The 22,021-nt window shown below is 43.4% G+C and overlaps 1 protein-coding gene and 1 non-coding gene across 2 annotated transcripts; both read left to right on the top strand.

Moving 5' to 3' along the window:
- Window positions 1-8,449: 8,449 nt before the first annotated feature.
- On the top strand, window positions 8,450-17,038 carry LOC136140751 (zinc finger protein 665-like). The gene is made up of 3 exons (XM_065898928.1): window positions 8,450-8,464; window positions 11,551-11,677; window positions 15,609-17,038. The coding sequence occupies exons 1-3, from the start codon at window positions 8,450-8,452 to the stop codon at window positions 17,036-17,038; spliced, it is 1,572 nt and encodes a 523-aa protein (XP_065755000.1).
- TRNAE-CUC (transfer RNA glutamic acid (anticodon CUC)) lies at window positions 13,681-13,753 on the top strand. The gene has a single exon. It is a non-coding gene; the product is annotated as a tRNA-Glu (tRNA).
- Window positions 17,039-22,021: the final 4,983 nt, after the last annotated feature.

The following is a 22,021-nucleotide window of genomic DNA, read 5'->3' as shown; positions in this document are numbered from 1 at the left end:
ATTTGCTCAGAGCTTATTTCTGTAGGTGACCCTCTAGCAGTGCTGTCAGCAGCAATTGCTATGTTCAGAATTATGTATTTTGTACATGTTTTACTGTGATTTTTCTGGAAAAGAGGAGTTCATTGCTTGAGATCAATGTGATCAAACCTTGAAATAGAAGTTTCCTTTGCTCAGGCATGTGAAAGATGGTACTGGAATTTTTTTTTTTTTTAAGATTTTTGGATGTGGACCATTTTTAAAGTCTATTGAATTTGTTACAATATTGGTTCTGTTTTATGATTTGTTTTTTTGGCTGCGAGGCATGTGAGATCCCAACTCCCCGACTAGGGATCGAACCTGCACCCCCTGCGTTGGAAGGTGAAGTCTTAACCACTGGACCGCCAGGGAAGTCCCGGATTTTTTTTTTTTTTTTTTAAAGGTCAAAGTGCTATGGCGGGGGGTGGGGGAAAGAAAGGTTTTTTTTGTTTTATTTATTTATTTATTTATTTTTGGCTGTGTAGGGTCTTCGTTTCTGAGTGAGGGCTTTCTCTAGTTGCGGCGAGCGGGGGCCACTCTTCATTGCGGTGCGTGGGCCTCTCACTGTTGCGGCCTCTCCTGTTGCGAAGCACAGGCTCCAGACGCGCAGGCTCAGCAGTTGTGGCTCACGGGCCCAGTTGCTCCGCGGCATGTGGAATCCTCCCAGACCAGGGCTCAAACCCGTGTCCCCTGCATCGGCAGGTGGATTCTCGACCACTGCGCCACCAGGGAAGCCCAGTCCCGGAATTTTTAGGGGGGGTCGATAAGGCTCAACTCTGCCCACTGGCCCCTCCAGGCCACCTTTTCAGAATGCAGTTCCGTCTGGTTCTGCTCACTCAGCTCAGACCTTCTCAGGGTAACCTGATGAAATGACCCCCTCTCCGGGGCCCAGTGAGCCCACCTCAATGAGGAGATGATGGGCTAAAGCAGCAACTCTGAATCTGAGTGATACCAACCCCTGAAACGGTTAGTAAGATTCAGTGTGTGTCTGCATGTGGCAGTTCTTGGATGGAGTGCCCAGTTGCCATGAGAATTCTTTTAATGGGTCCTAATCCTCCAGAACGAGGGCGGAGGGGGGAAGGCTGGAAGCAGGGGCGTGGGCTCAGACAGCAAGCCCATCTGTAGCGGGCTTATCCCTGCCTTAGGGTTGTCAGGGGTAAGTCTGTGGGTAAATCGTGCCACTACCTGGCATTGAATCCTCCGTTAGCTCTCCTCATCCTCAGCACAAAATCCCGACTCCTCCCTGTGGCTGCTCAGCCCTGTGTCATCCTCAGGGCCCTGCCAGTGTCTCCAGCCTCATCCTGGGAGCTGACCCTGTTCTCATGGTTCCCTCTGCCCCAGTCACATTTGCTGTTTCTCCGTCCCAGACACCAAAACCTTTTCTGTCTTAAGTCCCTGCTCTCACCCTGAATCGTCCTGGCTCTGGCCGTTTCTCCTCCTTTAGGTCGAGGCTTAGAGATGTGTTGCCACCCCTCCAGGCCATTCATGTAAGGTTCCCTTCACCAGTCAGTATCTGTCACATTAACGCTGGTTTTATTGTCTCCAGACCAGTCACTCATATCAGAAATGCTCTTCTCTGTTGATTATTTTCAGTCATTCCCATTTCCTCTCCATTGGAGGGCACAGAGACTATCTTGCTTACAGAACAGCTGCCGCCTCTTACATTGGGGTTGGGCTTCGACGCTAGGGCTGTGGGTTGGGCTGAGTACTCCTCAGCATAGATCAAGAGGCAGGGATGGGGATGGGTGCCATTTTGCTTCTGGAAATTTCAACACCAGTTAATCTAAACCTCCTGTGGTTCCTTATTTTACTCAAAAAGGAGCAAATCCCTGAGTACCTGGTGTCCTCACCCAGTGTGCTGAGGTGTCCCCATGTTCGGCCTGCTGTGTCATTGTCTTACTTTAACCCCCAGGTCTTCCAGACTGCGTGTCACCAGGGACCAGTTACCGTCTTGGGCAGGAGCTTTGCCTTCCACCAGGTCACCTTCTCAGAGTCAGGGACCCTAATTTCCCTTCAACAAGGGTGGGGAGAAGGTCAGGAACCTAAGGGGGCATGAAAGAGGCACCCACTTAATAGGTAGGGACTCTTGTAAGTTGCTGTGAGTGGGAGAAGGCGAGACAATGGTAGCCTCTTCGAAGAGATCTGGGGCTTCTCTCTCTCCCTGTGATGTCCTCACTGAACTCACTACAGCCAATTTTCAGCTGTGGGTTTGGTTTTTTTTCTTTTTTTTGGTCACACCCCTCGGCTTGTGGGATCTTAGTTCCCGACCGACCAGGCATTGAACCCGGGCCCTCGGCAGTGAGAGCTCGGAGCCCTAACCACTGGACCACCAGGGAATTCCCTCAGTTGTTTTTCAACCGGAATGCGTGTTGTCCCCGGTTGCAGGCAGGTGTTCCCAACAGGGCTCACTTCTTGGCCTCCACACTGAAGGCCCAGTGTCCTTCTGTTTGCGGTTTTCATGTAGCACTGCACTGTCTGTGCCCAGAGGTCCCTGTGACTTTTAGTCCAGTTTGCTCGTGTGGAGGCGGAGTAGAAAAGGGGGGACGCAGAGGGGAGCCCGTAGGCATCTCCAGAAGGGCCGTGGAAGCTAGAGCGGGCCTCTAGATCAGCCCAGTGAATAGTGTATGCATCTGTCCCAAGTGTGTCTGCGGGATTAAAGGGGTGCGTGGAAGCGTTGGCAAGGGAGTCTAAGATCTGCAAAGAGCACGTGGTAATGGGTTAATGGGTAGTTACGGGGCTGCGTTTTGGGGTGCCGCTGTCTTAAGTCAGGTTCCCCGGGACACAGATGCCAAGACTGAGATTTGCATATGTGGGTTTAACGGGGAAACTCATGGGCACACTTGAGGAATGACGGAAGTGGAATTCGGCCGAGAGAAACGATATCCTGCAACGTTAGAACCAAGGCCTGAGCTGAGCCCATAGGGAGCTGTGGGTGCAGGAGGATGGGTGCCTTGGTCCTGAGGGGCTGGATCTAGCGGGTGCCCCCCAGCACCCACTCCACATGGTGACTTCCATGGGGTTTGCAGGAATCACTGCCCAACCCAGAGGATTTATAGGGAACGTCTCAGAGCATATTTGGGGGGTACCTTTGGTATCTGGGGTTATTTTGAGTCACAAGGCTAAAAGGTTTCCCACGCATTTTGGGAGACTCACGTGAGAATTCGGAGTGTTTCTGAAAGATGCTGGCGTCTCAGTGGGGCATGTGCATCCCTGTAGACATCTCTTTTTTGGTAGATTTTGGTCGTGCCAGTGTTTGGGGTGGAGTCATCATGAATGAAAACATGATGTCTTGTTTCAGTGGGTCCTTGGGTGTCTCTCTATGTGTTATTCCGTTGTGAATTCATGAGTTATTGGGGCTTCTGGGATTTCATAGCAGGAGCGGGGTTCGTCACGGAGTATCTGGGGAGGCTGTGAGACCCCATGGGAGTTTGTAAGAGCGTCTGATTCCAGAAGGGGAACAGCTCAGCTGGCAGACGTTTTTCATTAGGGAGAACTTACTGGGAGTCAGTAGGCAAAACACTGTAAGAGAGCTTACAAGGGGGCCACGATGTAGGGAAAGATCTGTGAAAAATCAGAGGGCAACGACACCCCAGCGAAACACCTGCAGCAGAAAGGCTCATCCTTGGGACTCTTTTTGTTTTGTTTTTTTTGAACTATAGTTGATTTATAGTTGTGTTAGTTTCAGGTATACAGCACAGTGATTCAGTTTTGTACATATATACATAGAATATATACATACTTTTTCAGATTCTTTTCCCTTATAGGTTACTACAAAATATAGAGTATAGTTCCCTGTACTATATAGTGGGTCCTTATTGGTCATCTGTTTTATATGCAGTAGTGAATATTTTAATCCCAAACTCCTAATTTATCCCTCCCCGTCCTCTCCCTTTCAGTAACCATAAGTTTGTTTTCTTTGTGGGTCTATTTGTTTGGTAAATCAGTTCATTTGTATATTTTTCTTTTTTTTTTTAGATTCCGCATATAATCGATTTCTTTTTTTTCAGATTCCACATATAACCGATATATTTGTCTTTCTCTGTCTGGCTTTACTTCACTTAGTATGAGAATCTCTAGGTCTAGGTCACGCTCTCCTTGAAAACATACAGCCTAGCTTCCTTGCTGCTAGGCCAGTGGGGATTACTCTCTACTGGTCACCCACCCACCCACGCAGAGCCACAGTGCACCTGGGGGAGCAGAGAGGCCAGATGTTCCAAACTCACTTTGCAACAGGGATATATCTTCAGCAAGGAGGAGCACGAGGTCCTGGGTAGGCAGCTGGGGAGAGGATGGGGAATGCTGGCTTTCGGGGGCGACAGCCCTGATAGTGGCAGGGAGACTCAGGAATTGGAGAAGGGGAAGCTCTGTTCATCCTCACTGGGGGACCCTCTCTTCAGCAGTGACTAGTATAGAACAGGGTGAGCTGGTGGGTTCATATTCAGAGAAAGGGTATCTTCTTTCCGACCAACACACTTGCCCCCAGCACACCCTTCTCCCTCTCTCTCTGCTCTCTTCTCTAGAACAGCGAAGGTGATGCTTCCGCAGGTGAGTGACCTGAGATTGGAAACACGGTTTGTCTGTTTGTGCCTCTCCTGTGTCCCCTCCCTTCAGGCCTTCCACCTTCCTCTCTAATGTTCTGTTCAGAAACACACACTTCCTGCTGTTCAACCCTCAGTTTGCACAATCCCAAGATGCTTGGATTGGGGGCTGTGACCATTTAAGCCAATGTCATAGCAAAGTGAGAATTTACACACCAGGACCCTTCCTCCATTGAGGAGTCTGGGCAGCCAGGAGGCCTCTTCTCTTTCTGCCGAGGATAGCCTCTTTCTTAGCTAACATGCATCTCTCCTCTCCTGTGGCAACCACCTGTGGATCAGCTCACTGCGATCCTGGTGGAACTTGCCCTTGCCACCTTTCGAGAGGGAGGAGAGTGATTTGAGTGAAGGACTCTCAACTTGACCACCCTCCTGCTCAGCTCCCCCCTCACTTGTGATGAAGGCTAACCAGGCCCCCAGAATGAAGGCCACGCCAGAGGGCGTACAGGTAGCGCTTGCTGTGTGTCTGACCTGGCAGGCGTGCCCCAGTTGCCAGCCCCACGCAGTCTCCAGACAGTATGGCATCCTTCCTCCACTGCATCTTCGACTTGCCTGTCTCAGCAATTGCTTTGGTCGTTTGTTGTTGTCGTTTTTGTATTGTTTTTGTTTGTGGTTTTTAATTGATGTATAGTTGATTTACAATGTTGTGTTAGTTTCAGGTGTACAGCAAAGTGATTCAGTTATTCATATATATATATTCTCTTTCAGATTCTTTTCTGTTATAGAAAAGAATAACTCTGCTCACTATCTTGTACAAGATAGTGAGCAGAGTTCCCTGTGCTGTACAGCACGTCCTTGTTGGGCATCTATTTTAGACATAGTAGTGTGTATATGTTAACCCCAATGTCTTGGTCATTTGTAATGGTGGTATTGTCTATCTTAAACACGCTCCCCAAATTTTTTATTCACTCCTTTCTTCCATCTTTAAAACAAGACATTCTCTATTAACTACATTTCCCTCTCTAGTAAGTACCCCTTTTCTGTGCTCCATTTCAGAGCACAAGGCCCTAAAAACTTGTTTATATTCTTCAGTTCTTCACTTGAACCTTATCCAATTAAGCTTTCACATCCTCCATGTCACTGACACTTTCTTTTTCAGAGTCACTGATGACCTCCTCATTTCTTTTTTTTTAAAATTTATTTTATTGAAGTGTAATTGATTTACAATGTTGTTTTAATTTCTGCTGTAGAGCAAAGTGATTCATTTATATATATATATGTATGTGTATATATATATATATACTTTTTCATGTTCTTTTCTGTTAGGGTTTAATACAGGATATTGAATATAGTTCCCCTTGGCAATCACCAGTCTGTTCTCCGTGTCCATGATTCTGTTTCTGTTTCGTAGGTAAGTTTGTGTCATATTTTATTTATTTATAAATTATTTATTTTATTTATTTTTGGCTGCATTGGGTGTTTCAGCGCGCGGGCTTTCTCTGGTTGCGGCGAGCGGGGGCTACTCTTCGTCGCAGTGCGCGGGCTTCTCATTGCAGTGGCTTCTCTTGTTGCAGGGCACAGGCTTTAGGCGCGCGGGCTCAGTTGTTGTGGCTTGCGGGCTCTAGAACACAGGCTCGGTAGCTGTGGTGCGCGGGCTTATTTGCTCCACGGCACGTGGGATCTTCCCAGACCAGGGATCGAACCCATGTCCCCTGCATTGGCAGGTGGATTCTTAATCACTGCCCCACCAGGGAAGCCCCTTGTGTCATATTTTAGATCCCACATATAAGTGATATCATATGTTGTCTTTCTCTGACTTACCTCACTCAGCATGACAGTCTCTAGGTCCATCCCTGTTACTGCAAATGGCATTATTTCATTCTTTTTTATGGCTGAGTAGTATTCCTGTGTGTGTGTGTGTGTGTGTGTGTGTGTGTGTGTGTGTGTGTGTCTGTACACACCACATCTTCTTTATCCATTCATCTGTCAGTGAACACTTAGGTTGTTTTCATGTCTTGCTTACTGTGAATAATACTGCTGTAAACATAGGGGTGCATGGATCTTTTTGACCTGTGGTTTTGTCTGGATATATGCCCAGAAGTGGGATTGCTGGGTCATATGACAACTCTATTTTTAGTTTTTGAGAAACCTCGGTACTGTTTTCTATGGTAGCTGCACCAATTTACATTCCCACCAGCAGTGCATGACCTCGTTTCTAAGTCCAGTATTTAACTTCCTGTGCACATTTGCTTTTCCTGTCAGCAGCAGGGGGCACAGGTCCTCACTCCCTCTTCCTTGAAACACTTTCTTTCCATGGTTTTGAGGACGTCCCACTAACCTTTATAAGCCTATCTACCTATTTGTTTTATTTTCTTCTCCCCTCCCTGTTCGCTTCTTAGCTCCCTCTGCTGAATTCCTGACCTCCCTGGTCTCTGAATGTGGGTGCATCCCAAGGCTGAGTCCTGGAACCACTTCTCTGTCTATACCCGCTGCCTTTCCTCATCATCTCATCATATGGCTTTCAATACCACCTACATGTCTCGCAGTTTATCGTCTCCATCCAGACTTCTGCCTTAAACCCTCAATCCTGTGTCCAGCTGTCTCCTCGACATCTCTGCTGGGGACATCTAACAGGAATCTCCACCTTAATTTGTCCAAAACTGGTCTTGACCTCCCCCAGCCCTGTTCCGCCTGCCGTCCTCCACATCTCAGTTAAGGGCGACCCTGTGAATATCTCGGCATTGTAAATGCATTACATTATTTGTAAGTGTTTTAATGTGTAAGATAAAAGAAATATTAGGTGTTTACTTAAAGTGAGAGAAACAATACATAGTTTCTAAAATTCTTTTGAGAGATGGGAGAAAAATGCTTGGAGACCAAGGCCCTTCGTCATCAGCTTCCCCCGGTGCCTCTCTGACCTCCCCTCCCGCCCACCTCCTCACCCTGCTGCAGCCACCCAGCCCTCTTTCCCTCTCCAGGGATGAAGTTTGTACTCTCAGGGCCCTCACGGGGGTGTCTCTCTGCCTAGAACTATCGGACTCAGGAGACGCAGGTGGCAAACATGCTTCCTCCCCCAGGTCTTTGGTCTGATGTCAGCGTCTGAGTGGAGCCTTCTCTGACCAGCCCCCTCCCATTTAACATGCCAGCCACACCCTCACCCGCACCTCTGGTCCATGACACTTGCTTGACGTGTTTTCTTCTGCCCCATCCCCTTCCACGGCTGGGTCCTGGTGACAGCAATTCACCACGGGTCGAAAAGAGACAGAAAGAAGGTGGGAGACGGGCCCGGCTTGCCTCCCGGCTTCACGTTAGACGGATGAGGCATTTTGCAGATACGTGTTTTGTACCCCTCCCCCATCAAAGAGTCTTCGTCAAATTTAGTTGGGTGGGGCATAGCCCCAGAAATGTTTTAAAGTGCCCCCAATGATTCTGATCTGTGTCCTGCACTGAGCACCAGGGCTCTGTATCTTCCCTTTCTGAGGCTGAGATTAGCCCCTGGGAGAGGCAAGGGGATTCTGCTCTGCCTGGGGATGGATCAGGGCTGGTCTGTGACCTGCAGGGGATCGTCGGGTCCAGCTGAGGTGCCCGCTGCTGCTGGGTACGTGAGGGCCTCACCAGGAGGGGAGCGAGATCTGAAGGAAAGTGTGGGAAACTCACCTGGTGGACTCTGTGTAGGAGTTTATTGCCCCAAATCCCTCCTGGGACAGTGGGCAGCAGAAGACCGTCTGTTCCACATGCTGAGGGCTTCCCTGTGTGTGTGGTGGTGACTCAGGAAGGGGGTGTGTTGATTGCAAGCGTTAAACAGCATCTTTTCCACTTTCAGGGTCGCCTTGAAAGACTCATATTGCCTAAGGAAGAAGCCCTGAAGAGGAGGAAGAGGAAAGAAAGAAGAGTCTGGAATGGCTCTTTCTCAGGTAAAGTCATATTCTCAGTTGTTTCTTCTGTCTGTCCTTCCTGAAATGCCCTTCTTTGGACTCACTGATCTTGTCTGACTCTGAAGTATCCTGCCTGACACCTGTACATTCATAGCCACCCGGGGCCTTCCCTCAGGGCCTGTCATCTCCACTTAGATTCTGTCTCATGATGACCCAGTGACGTGGAGCTTGAAGAAGCTCCATTGTGGTCATCAAGAGACAACTCTTATTTCAGTAAATTTAAGTGTGTATATGTGTGTGCATGAGTGCATGGATGCTCAAGCCCATGGTTTTTATAAAATACATATCATTATTTCTGAATAGGTTCGGTTTGGGAATTCCCTGGCGGTCCAGTGGTTAAGACTCCACGCTTCCACTGCAGGGGGCACAGGTTCAGTCCCTGGTCGGGGAACTAAGATCCCACAAGCTGCATGGCGCGGCCAAAAAAATTATAAATAAGTTATATATTATTTAGTTGTTGAAATTATATCATAAGTATTTTTCATTGCATTAAATTTTTTCTACACTATGACATTAATGAGTTAAATAGTTATAAAAAGAGTAACATGTATGTGCGTGTGTGTGCGTGTCTGCATGATGACATTTTATGTAATTCTAGGTTGTTAGCCTTGAACTTGTTTCAAGTTTCTTCAGGGAACCCTCTGTCAGTGTACCTTTGATGCTTTTATATGACTTAAATTCTTTACGTTTAAATTCAGAATCTAAACACCTGGGTTTATATGTTTGTTCTACCATCTTTAGCAGTTTGACCTGAGGCAAATTTCTTAGAATGTCTGTGACACAGCTGTCTCTGCCTTAAGATGGAAGGGACCAGATCTTTTTTTTTTTTTTTAATTGTTTTAAATTTTATATTGGAGTATAGTTGATTAACGATGTTGTGTTAGTTTCAGGTGTACAACAAAGTGATTCAGTTATACATACACAGGTCTCTGTTCTTTTTCAAATTCTTTTCCCATTTAGGTAATTACAGAGTATTGGGCAGGGTCGCTTGTGCTATACAGTAGGTTCTTGTTGGTTATCTATTTTATTTTATTTTTTTAAATTTATGTATTTATTTATTTTTGGCTGCGTTGGGTCTTTGTTGCTGCGCATGGGCTTTTCTCTAGTTGCGGCGAGTGGGGGCTACTCTTCGTTGCGATGCGCGGGCTTCTCATTGTGGTGGCCTCTCCTGTTGCGGAGCACGGGCTCTAGGCGTGCGGGCTCAGTAGTTGTGACTCGCAGGCTCTAGAGCGCAGGCTCAGTAGTTGTGGTGCACGGGCTTAGTTGCTCCGCGATATGCGGGATCTTCCTGGACCAGGGCTTGAACCCATGTCCCCTGCATTGGCAGGAGGATTCTCAACCACTGCGCCACCAGGGCAGTCCCTGGTTATCTATTTTAAACATAGCACTGTGTGTATTGTCAATCCCAAACTCCCAATTTATCCCTCCCCACCCCTGACCAGATCTTTTTATTATGTTTTTTTTAATTTTACTTATTTATATATTTTAAAAGTAATTTTTATTGGAGTGTAGTTGATTTACAATGTTGTGTTAGTTTCAGGTGTACAGCAAAGTGAATCAGTTATACATACAGCCACTGTTTTTCAGATTCTTTTCCCATATAGGTTATCACAGACTGTTGAGTAGAGTTCCCTGTGCTGTACAGTAGGTCCTTGTTGGCTATCTATTTTATATGCAGTAGTGTGTGTATGTTACTCCCAAACTCCTAATTTATCCCCACCCCCACACCGCATTTCCACTTTGGTAACCATAAGTTTGTTTTCTATGTCTGTGAGTCTGTTTCTGTTTTGTTGCGTTACTTTCTAACATTGTGTTACAATGTTGTGTTACTTTCAGGTGTGTAGAAAAGTGAATCGGTTATACATGTATCCACTCTTTTTTAGATTCTTTTCAAATTTTTTAAAAATTTTTTAAAGTAATTTTTATTGGAGTAGAGTTGGTTTACCATGTTGTGTTAGATTCTACTGTACAGCAAATGAATCAGCTATACGTATACATATATCCCCTCTTTCTTGGATTTCCTTCCCATTTAGGTCACCACAGAGCATTAAGTAGAGTTTCCTGTGCTACACAGTGTGTTCTCATTAGTTATCTATTTTATAAGTAGTATCAATAGTGTGTATGTGTTAATCCCAATCTCCCAATTCCTCCCACTCCCCCCCTTTTCCCCCTTGGTATCCATACATTTATTTTCTACATCTGTGTCCCTATTTCTGCTTTGCAAATAAGATCATCTATACCATTTTTCTAGATTCCAGATACATACATTAATATATGATACTTATTTTTCTCTTTCTGACTTACTTCACGCTGTATGACAGTCTCTAGGTCCATCCATGTCTCTACAAGTGACCCAATCTCGTTTCTTTTTATGGCTGAGTAATATCCCATTGTATATATGTACCACATCTTCTTTATCCATTCCTCTGTTGATGGACATTTAGGTTGCTTTCATGTCTTGGGTATTGTAAACAGTGCTGCTGTGAACATTGGGGTGCATGTGTCCTTTTGAATTATGGTTTTCTCAGGGTATATGCCCAGTAGTGGGATCGCTGGGTCAGATATTTTTAAATTTGGTATTACGTTATTATATGAGTTAGTACATGCAAAGTATTGAGAGGAATGCGTAGCACATGAGGAGTGTTCAAACACTTGTTGAGATTACTGTTGCTGTCATCACCGTTTCTTTAAAGCCACTATAGACGTTGTCTTCTTTGAAGATGTCATTCCTGCTCTTGTTCCTCTAGACATTGAATATAACTTGGTGTGTGGAGCATATCTCACATTTCTATACAGATAATCCTGTGTTGACTGTGTGTGTGTGTTTCTTGTATTGTCCACAAAAATGGGAAGTCCACACTGATTTAGAGGCTATCATCCTTTTATGGAAAAGTGTAATAAACCAAAATTAGGGACACATAACTTGCTCAAAAATACCGTAAGTGGATCTGTAACAATACTCCCTTCAGTCCAATCCATCCTTTCCCCTCTCTCTCCTCTTCTCATTTTGTGTGAAAATAAGGACTCTCCTCATGGCCTGTTGGTGAAATGTGTTTTCATTTCAGACACAGTTGACATTCAAGGATGTGGCCATAGAATTCTCTCAGGAGGAGTGGGAATGCCTGGACCCTGCTCAGAGGGCCTTGTACAGGGACGTGATGTTGGAGACCTACGGGAACCTGCTCTCCCTGGGTGAGGATAACTTCCCTCCAGAAGTCGGGACCTGTCCTTGGGTATCTTTGCATTTTCCCTTGTGTGCCTCTTGGGAACCCCTACATTGCCTGCCTGAGATCAAAGCCCTGTTGACTCAGAAATGAAAAGCTTCGTAATGTAGCATGAGGACTTTGAACTTGTCCTTTCTTCATATGATCTTCCCATTTCATGATCAAGGGTGATTCCAGAGCTTAAATATGCATAAAATCTTATGGCAAAGTGAAAATATCCAGTTCCCTCTTTTCGACCCCTGTGCTTTTGATCCAGTAGTTCTCGGAAGAGAGCTAGATGTCTGCATATTATACTACGCTGTGTGCATTCAGAAGGAGACAATCAGTGGGGGAATTTTTGAAATTGTTTGTTTAGCTTTATTGAGGTATAGTTGTCAAATAAAACTGTGATATATTTAAAGTGTACAGCACGATGATTTGATATACATATACATTGTGAAAGGATTCCCATCAAGTTAATTAACATACGTTACCTCACATACTTTTCTTTTTTCTTGGGGAGAACACTTAAGTTCTACTCTCGTAGCACATCTCAGTTTTATAGTATTATCTACTATAGTCATCACGTTTTACATGAAATGTTCAGACCTTATTCATCTTATGACGGAAATTGTGTGCCCTTTTATCAACCTTTCCCCATTTCCATAACCCCCAGCCCCGGGCAGCAGTTATGCTACTCTGTGTTTCTAGACCTGGTTTCTTCCCTCATCATTGTACTCCCTCCCACTGATTGACTGATTGATGGCTGTGCCGGGTCTCAGTTGCGGCATGTGGGCTCCTTAGTTGCGGCATGCATGCGGGATCTAGTTCCCTGACCAGGGATCGAACCCAGGCCCCCTGCATTGGGAGCGCAGACTCTTACCCGCTGGACCGCCAGGGAAGTCCCTGCACTCCCTCCCTTTTAGATCTCTTCCTTTTTGCCCCATGTCCTATAGTTAAGAATGGGACAACATTATGCTACTTGCTAAGTCAGTTTCTCTTTTTTCCCAAGTCAACATTTTCCCAAGTGTCCGAATGCATTTATCTTCCCACAGATTGGCAGGTACACACACTGCCCCCATGCCCACTACTTCCTAGCCTCTACGCTTCTTAACATTTTTTTATTCTCTTTTTTTTAATTGAAGTGTACTTGATTTACAATGTGTTAATTTCTGCTGTTCAGTGGATTCAGTTTTTTATATATATATATATATATATATATATATATATATATATATATATACACACACACACACATTCTTTTTCACAGTGTTTTCTGTTGTAGTTTTCTTAGGACGGGGCCTCATCACACGAGATGAATTGTTCCGAAGCACAGCAGTAGAGGGCTGCTGCTCGCTCAGGCAATACAGCGCCGTCTGTCCTGCTGTGGTGACTTTTATTTAAGCATTATCTATGTTTACATCTTAAGACTTGTTTTCTTAACATTCCAGAAATGCCAAAGCAGCAACATATGCTTTTACTTATTATACAAGCAACAATGGGCTTTCTTGAAGACATGCCGTGCTTCGTCCTTGAGGCCATAAGCAACACAAGGACATCTCCTTGTGTTCCCATCATTCTGATTATACTAAAGTAGCACAAGGACGTTTCCTTGTGTTCTGATTATACTGAGGTCATTTCATGGATCAGTGCCCAAAGTATCCAGGACCGCCTGCAGTCCTGGCTTATTCGCCCGCCCTCGGTTTGCCAAGGGGGGCTCACGGGTCACGTCTCCTTTCCATGTCCTCAGTTATTCCACTACATTTTCCATTATGGTTTACCCCAGGTTATTGAATATAGTTCCCTTGCTTATTTTTCAAAACACATTGTTTGTTTTCTTAGTTTTGAGAGTTCTTTGTATAACCTGGACACAAGTCCATGGTGAGATATCTATCGTGCACATATTTTCCCCTAGTCTGTAGCTGGTGTTTTCATTTCCTTAACAGTGTCTTTTTTAAAGAACTTTTAAAAAATTGAAGTACAGTTGGGAATTCCCTGAAGGTCCAGTGGTTAGGACTCTGCACTCTCAATGCTGAGGGCCCAGGTTCAATCCCTGGTCGGGGAACTAAGATCTCGCAAGCCGCTTGGCGAAAAAAAAAAAAAAAAAATTGAAGTATAGTTGATTTACAGCGTTGTGTTAATTTCTGCTGTACAGCAAATTCAGTTATACCTATATATACATCCTTTTTTATATTCTTTTCCATTATGATTTATCACACCATATTGAATATAGTTCCCTGTGCTGTACAGTAGGACTTCGTTGTCTGTTCATTCTGTATATAGTAGTTTGCATCTGCTAATCCCAAACTCCCAATCCATATCTCCCCTGCTCACCCTCCCTCTTGGCAACCGCATGTCTGTTCTCTATGTCTGTGAGTCTGTTTCTGTTTCATTTGTGCCTTTTTTTTTTTTTTTTTTTTTTGCCGTGTGGCTTGCAGGATCTTAGTTCCCCCACCAGCGACTGAACCCTCACCCTCAGCAGTGAAAGCACAGAGTCCTAACCACTGGACCGCCAGGGAAGTCCCATGTGCCGAATTTTAGATTCCACATATGAGTGATATCACATGGTATTTGTCTTTCTCTTTCAAAAAGTCAGTAGTCTTAACGTAAATTTCAGTTCTCGTTTTGTGTTGGTTCTGGAACAGAAGCCTTGCTTTTTTTGTCTTCAGAAGGATTTGTTGAGAATTTCACAAACAATAGTTTCGTATAATTGAGGTTGCTTATTACTTATACCCTGGTTTTATCACAGCTTACTAGAATGTTTTATTTACTAATTTTCTTTTTTTTCATTGAAGTATAGTTGATTTACAATGTTATGTTAATTACTGCTGTCGAGCAGAGTGACTGACATATATACATTCTTTTCCATATTCTTTTCCATCATGTTTTATCACTGTTTGCTAATTTTCATTATGATTTATAGACGATGGCTTTTCGGTGGGTATTATGCAGTATAACTGACTCACATCCCTGGTTAGTGTTGCAGAATGGCCATTCTGAGTGAATATAGTTCTACGACTTTTGTAACTGGTATTCAGAGAATGACTGTATTTTTATAACATTGTTTTATTAAACTTCATTTCCACTTCTAAATTGCCATTTATTTATATTACTCATTAGTTAAAATTATGGCTTATTTACCATTAGAGTACCGTGCTTTAGCATTTATTGGTGCACAATCGATATGCAGTAAATATGTGTAATATCTTTATCTCTTCAAATCTGAAACCGCCATATGTTTTCTGTGAAGTGGTGTGTGCTTTGGGGTCATGGTACAAAAATACCCCTTCTTTCAGGGCTAACATGGGTACGCTATGGGTGTTTCAGCCATTGATCGTTTAAAGTAGGCTTCCCTAAAATTAATTTGAAATACATGTAATCACCCTTTCTCTTTTTTTTTTTCCTAATTTATTCATTTTTGGCTGCATTGGGTCTTCGTTGCTGCACGTGGGCTTTCTCTAGTTGCGGTGAGCAGGGGCTATTCGTTGCGGTGCGCAGGCTTCTCACTGTGGTGGCTTCTCTTGTTGTGGAGCATGGGCTCTAGGCACGTGGGCTTCAGTAGTTGTGGCACGTGGGCTTGGTAGTTGTGTCTCGCGGGCTCTAGAATGCAGGCTCAGTAGTTGTGGTGCATGGGCTTAGTTGCTCTGTGGCATGTGGGATCTTCCCGGACCAGGGATCGAACCGTGTCCCCTGCATTGGCAGGCGGCTTCGTAACCACTGCGCCACCAGGGAAATCCTAGCCTTTCTTTATGAAAGAATCTCATTCCCTCTGTGTTCCTAAAAACTGAAGATCATGGTTGCAACATTTCTTAACTGTTCAAAATATGTAGTACTTCTGATACAATATTATGTTCTTCAATATGAAATATTTCTTTCAAACTGTAATTAATAGGAGACATACGATTCTTTATGTCTTGTAGATACCTCTCTTAAATGTGTGATCGAGGAATCCGCACCAAAAGAGAACAGTCATACAGGGGAAGTGTTGCAAACAGTGTTGTTGGAAAGACATGAAAGCTGTGAGACTGAGGACTATGGCTATAGGGAAATCCAGAAAAATGAGCGTGACTTTGAGTACCAGTGGAGAAGTGACAAAAGAAATTACAGAGGAGTGCCTGTCACCCATAAAAAAAATCTCACTGGTAGAAGAGATCAACATGGTAGAAGAGATGAAGGAGACAAGCCTATTGAAAACAGGCTCGGACTAAGCTTTCAGTCACATCTGGCCGAACTGCAGATGTTTCCAACTGAAGGGCCATTGTATGAGTATCATCAAGTTGAGAAGTGTAACAGCAGTGGTTCCTCACTGTCAGTACTTCAGAGAATTCTTCCGAGTGTCCAAACCAACATTTTTAATGAATATGGGAATGATTTCTGGCATTCTTCATTACTCACAGAAGACCAGAAAGCATACATTAGGGAAAAACCTTACAAATGTGATGAGTATGACAAAGCAGTTCATCATGGCTCACAACTCACTAACCATCAGGTAATCCACACAGGTGTGAAACCTTACAAATGTAATGTATGTGGCAAAGCCTTTAATCAGAGCTCACATCTCACTAGACATCAAAGAATCCACACAAGAGGGAAGCATCACAAGTGTGAGGAATGTGGTAAGGGCTTCAGTTATAGTTCACACCTTCTACGTCATCGCAGAATTCATACCGGAGAGAAACCCTACCAGTGTAGCGAGTGTGACAAAGCCTTTAGTGTGTATTCAAGTCTTATTTATCATCAGGTCGTCCATACCAGAGAGAAACCGTACAAATGTAATGAGTGTGGCAAAGTCTTTAGTCAGAGTTCAAGCCTCACTAATCATCGCAGGATTCATACTGGAGAGAAACCTTACAAATGTAATAAATGTGGCAAAGCCTTTAATCAGAGCTCCCACCTCACTCGACATCAGGTCATGCACACTGGAGAGAAACCCTACAAATGCAGTGAGTGTGGGAAGGTCTTCACTCAGAACTCAAGCCTCGTAAGTCATCGGAGAATTCATACCGGGGAGAAGCCGTACAAATGCAACGAGTGCGGCAAAGCATTTGGTGTGTATTCAAGTCTTACTTATCATCAGGTCACCCATACCAGAGAGAAACCTTACAAGTGTAATGAGTGTGGCAAGGTCTTCAGTCAGAGTTCAAGCCTTCCTAGTCATCGCCGGATTCATACCGGAGAGAAACCTTACACATGTAATCAGTGCGGCAAATCCTTTATTCATTGCTCAAACTTCAACAGACATAAGAAAATCCACACTGGAGAGAAACCTTACCAATGCAGTGAGTGTGGCAAGGTCTTCACTCAAAACTCAAGCCTCATAAGTCATCGGAGAATTCATGCTAGAGAGTAACCTGACCGATGTAACGAGTGTGGCAAAATAACACAAGTTCAAGCATGGATTGACACCAGAGAGTCCACACTAAAGAGAAATTACATCAGTGTAACATATAGGACAGAGGACTTGTACAGACTTCGCAACTCACTAGACATCAGAATATACATCTTTGATGAAGCCGCGAGAATGTAATGTGTGTATAAAGGCTCTTATCTGTAGATCAAAACTACAGAACATCGCAAGATTCCTACTGGAGAGCAGCTTTACAAATGTAATGAATGTGGGAAGGCTTTTTATTAAACATCATGGCTTTGATGTCATGAGAGGATTTATACCTGAGAGAAACCAGGGAAATTTTTTTTTTTTTTTTTAGGTACCCGGGCCTCTCACTGCTGTGGCCTCTCCCGTTGCGGAGCACAGGCTCCAGACGCGCAGGCCCAGTGGCCATGGCTCACGGGCCCAGCCGCTCCGCAGCATGTGGGATCTTCCCGGACCGGGGCACGAACCCATGTCCCCTGCATCGGCAGGCGGACTCTCAACCACTGCGCCACCAGGGAAGCCCAGGGAAATTTACTGAATGTGGAAAGGCCTTTAAGCAACAGTGTCCCCTCAGGATTCACCAAAGAATTCATAATGGAAAGAAGCCTTACAAAAGTAACGAATATTTAAAATTTCTTCAAGACTTTTTGCAACAGAATCCACATCAGAGCATTCACATGAGGAATAACTAAGTCTCAAGTTTAGTCTGAAATATTGCATACTGCAGAATAAAATTAAAAGTCAAAATATGTTAAAACTTAGGTAGATATATAGATAGATCCTGAGGATGTTATCCTATGGTTTCTTTTCTAAATCTCTTATAGTTTAAAGTAGTATGGTTTTACATTTCACGTTTAAAGCTATGACCAATTTTGAGCTAATATTTGTACAGGTGTGAAGTTTTGGTGGAGATTCTTTCATTTTTTTTTTCCTAGTATGGAAGATCAGTTGATATGGTGTAATTTTTTCCAGATTCTTGCTTCATTCAGTTTTCTTGGTACCTTTGTCAAAACTCAGTTGCAAGTAATTGTGTGGGGCTATTTCTGGGTTCTCTGTTTTGTTCCATCGTTCTGTATGTCTCACTCCACAAAATCAGTCTTGATTACTTTTTATCTTATTAGAAGTTTTGAATTGAATGAGTGATTCCAACCAATTTATTCTTCTTCAGATATTTTAGCTCTTCTAGTTCCTTTTGCCTTTCCATATAAGTTTTAGAAAAATCTTGTTTGTGCCTACAAAATATCTTGATGGAAAATGCATTAAGCCTGCCTATCAGTTTGCAATCGTTTGACATCATTTCTGTTAGGCCTTCCAATAAATGGCTGTAGTATGTCTATTTATTTGTCTGATCTTTGGTTTCTTTCACCAGTATTTTATAGATTTCAGCATCAAAATCCTGTCAACGTTTTGTTTGATTAACACATTTCTACTTTTTTCATTTTGAATAATCGGACATGTTATTTTTAACTTGTTTCCATGTGTTAATTGCTACTATATAGAAATACAATAGATTTTTGAATGTTGATCTTGTATCCTCAGAACTTACTAGTCTCACTTATTCTAGAGGTATTCGCAGATGACTTGGACTTGTCTGTATATATCATTTCATTAGTTTCCTAATGCAGCTTGTTGACGAAAATTCAATTATCTATCAAGAAGAAAAAAAAAAGGGGAATTTTACGCACGCCAAATTGAGGGCTATAATCCGGGAAGCAGATTCTCCGAAAGCTCTGAGAACTGTTCCAGCTGTTAGAGTTCAAGATACAGTCATACACATTTTCGAGACAAAGGATCGTGCCTGAGAATGACATACTGATACTTGACATAAAGTTCACCAAGGATACGTAGTCCAGGTGAGTACATACAACGCGAGTAGCAAGTCGCCATGACCCCCCTACAGAGTTGGGAAAGAACGCTATTCTTGTAAGAAGTTAAATTGCTAGTGTCAAAAGAAAGGGAAAAAACTGTGACCTCTCCGGTCGGCCGGGCAGGCACTCCCACCTTTGAGGAGCTGTGCTTAATGTGTAATGCAGGTGCACATTGCACATTTGGGAAGGAGGAGGCCCAAACAGAACTTTATGTTAACTTTTTTCTTGTTTTGCCTTAAAATATAAATTTTATTTCATCAGGCGGTAAGAAATTACCACAAACTAGGTGGATTAAAACAAAATTTATTCTCTTTCAGTTCAGGTCAGACATCTAAAATGGGTATGTTAACAGAACTGTAACCCTGACATTCCACGGAGGAATTTATCTCCTTGCACTTTGCAAATTCTGCAGACTGCGTATATGCTTTGCCGCTTCATCCATCGTCAGAGTCAGCCAGGTACCATCTTAATATCTTTTTATCTCTGTCCTGCTTCCACCACAGTAGCAGCTTCTGTGTGGCCAAGTCCAACTGCATCCTTCTTATTCAGCCCCTTCCGATTATACCATGTTTATCGGATAATCCAGGATAATCTCTCATCTCAAGATCCTTAACACTTGAAGGGTACAGGGGTGAGGATGCGGCTGCCCTTTGGTGGCGGGAGGTGATTGTTCAGCCCGCCACCACGATGGTACCCCCTGCTGATGGATGCACTGTTACATCTTCTTTCTGTTCTTTATCACTTCTATTTCCTTTTATTCCCTTATTTCATTGGCTGTAACTTCTAATTGCATGTTGACTGACAGTGGTAAGAGCAGACATCCTTGTCTTATCCTCAGTCTCTGTGGGGGAAGCATTCAGTCTTTCACCATTAAGAATGATGTTTGTTGTAAGGTAAGCTTTCTTAGGTGTTCTTTATTGAGTTGAGGAAATTTCCCTCTATTCCTGGTTCTCTGAAAGCTTAAACTGAGTGTTGAATATCGTCGAATGCTTTTTCTGCATCAATTGATAGGATGCTATGATTTTTCCACTGTAATCTGGTGCTACTGTGATTTATGTTGATTGTTTTTTAAATGTTAAAACAGCCTTGCATCCCTGGAGTGAACCCCTTTTGGTCATCGTGTACAGTTCTGTCTATATATTGTTTGTTTGTTTGTTTGAAATATTTATTTATTTGGCTGTACCAGGTCTTAGTTGCGGCACACGGGATCTTCAGTTGCAGCATGTGGGATCTAGTTCCCTGACTAGGGATCGAACCTGGGCCCCCTGAATTGGGAGTTTGGAGTCTTAGCCACTGGACCACCAGGGCAGTCCCTCTTTCTATATATTGCTAATTTCTGTCACTAATATTTTGTAAGAATTTTTGCATATTTTTTATGTGGGATTTAGTTAGTAGTTATTGCTTTCTTCAAATGCCTTTATTTTTGTTACCATGGTAATAGTAGTCTCAGAAATTGAGTTTAAAAGTATTCATGGTCTATTTTCTGGAAGAAATTATATACAAATGCTGTTATTCTTCATACATTTGATAGAATTGCCTAGTGTCACCAGTTGAGTCTAGCAATAAGTTTGGGAGGGGCAGTTTTTTTGAGGTAAGAACACTTAACATGAGTACTACCATGTACAGTATTGTTAGATACAGGTAGTATGTCATATCGTAGATCTCCAGAACTTATTTATCTTGTATAACTGAAACTTTGTACCCTTTGGACACCATCTCCCCATTTCCCTCTCCGCTAATCCCTGGCAACCAACATGCTACTCTGATTCTATGAGTTTGACTATTTTAGGTTCCACATAAAAGTGAGATCATACAATATTTTTCTCCATCGGTCTTGTTTCACTTAGCATAGAGTCCTCCAGGGCTATCCATGTTGTTGAACAATGACAGGATTTCCTTCTTTGTTAAGGCTGAATAAGATTGCATTGCATGTTTATAAAACATTTTCTTTGTCCATTCTTGTGTTGATGCTCATTTGTTTCTATAGTTTGATTATTGTGAATAATGCTGCAGTGAACATAGGAGTACTGGTACTTCTATGAGATCCTGATTTTATTTCCTTTGGATATATAACCAGCAATGGGATTGTTGGGTCATATGGTAGTTCTATTTATAATTTTTGGAGAACCCACCATACTGTTTTCTGTAGTGGCTATACCGCTGTTCCCTTTTCTCAAATATCCTTGGCATCATTTGTTATCATTTGTTTCTCTAAGAATCATCTTAGGGACTTCCTGGTGGTGCAGTGGTTAAGAATCCGCCTGCCAATGCAGGGGACATGGGTTTGAGCCCTGGTCCGGGAAGATCCCACATGCCATGGAGCAGCTAAGCCCATACACCACAACTACTGAGCCTGCTCTCTAGAGCCTGCGAGCCACAACTACTGAGCCCGTGTGCCACAACTACTGAAGCCTGTGCACCTAGAGCCCGTGCTCTGCAGCAAGAGAAGCCACCACAATGAGAAGCTCGCACATCACAACGAAGAGTAGCCCCTGCTCTGTGCAACTAGAGAGCCCGCGTGCAACAACGAAGACCCAATGCAGCCAAAAATAAATAAATATATAAATAAAATTATTTATTAAAAAAAATAAATAATAAGCATTCTAACAAGTATGAAATGATATAGCATGGTGGCTTTGATTTGCTTTTCCCTGATTAGTGATGTTGGGTATCTCTGCATATACCTGCTGACTATTTGTATGTCTTCTTTTGAGAAATGTCTGTTTAGGTCCTTTGCCCATTTTTTAACTGGATTATTTGGGGGAGTTTGCTATCGAGATGAGTTCCTTACATATTTTGGATATTAACCCCCTATCAAATATATGGTTTGCAAATATTTTCTCCCATTCTGTAGATTGCCTTTTCACTCTTTTAATTTTATTATTTTTTTTTAATTATTTATTTATTTGGCTACACCAGTCTTAGTTGCGGCATGTAGGATCTTTAGTTGTGGCATGCAGGATCTTTAGTTGTGGCATGCAGGATCTAGTTCCTTGACCAGGTATCAAACCTGGGTCCCCTGCATTAGGAGCATGGAGTCTTAGCCACTGGACCACCAGGGAAGTCCCTGCCTTTTCACTCTTTTTTTTTT

The sequence above is a fragment of the Phocoena phocoena genome, chromosome 20 (genome assembly GCF_963924675.1).
Source record: "Phocoena phocoena chromosome 20, mPhoPho1.1, whole genome shotgun sequence".
Lineage (NCBI taxonomy): Eukaryota > Metazoa > Chordata > Mammalia > Artiodactyla > Phocoenidae > Phocoena > Phocoena phocoena.
Note: the sequence above shows the minus strand (reverse complement) of the source record. Positions and strands in the feature narration are given on the sequence as shown.

Coding starts and splice junctions, on each gene's coding strand:
- LOC136140751 (XM_065898928.1), top strand. Junction 11,678..15,608: donor CGGGAACCTGCTCTCCCTGG/GTGAGGATAACT, acceptor TATGTCTTGTAG/ATACCTCTCTTAAATGTGTG.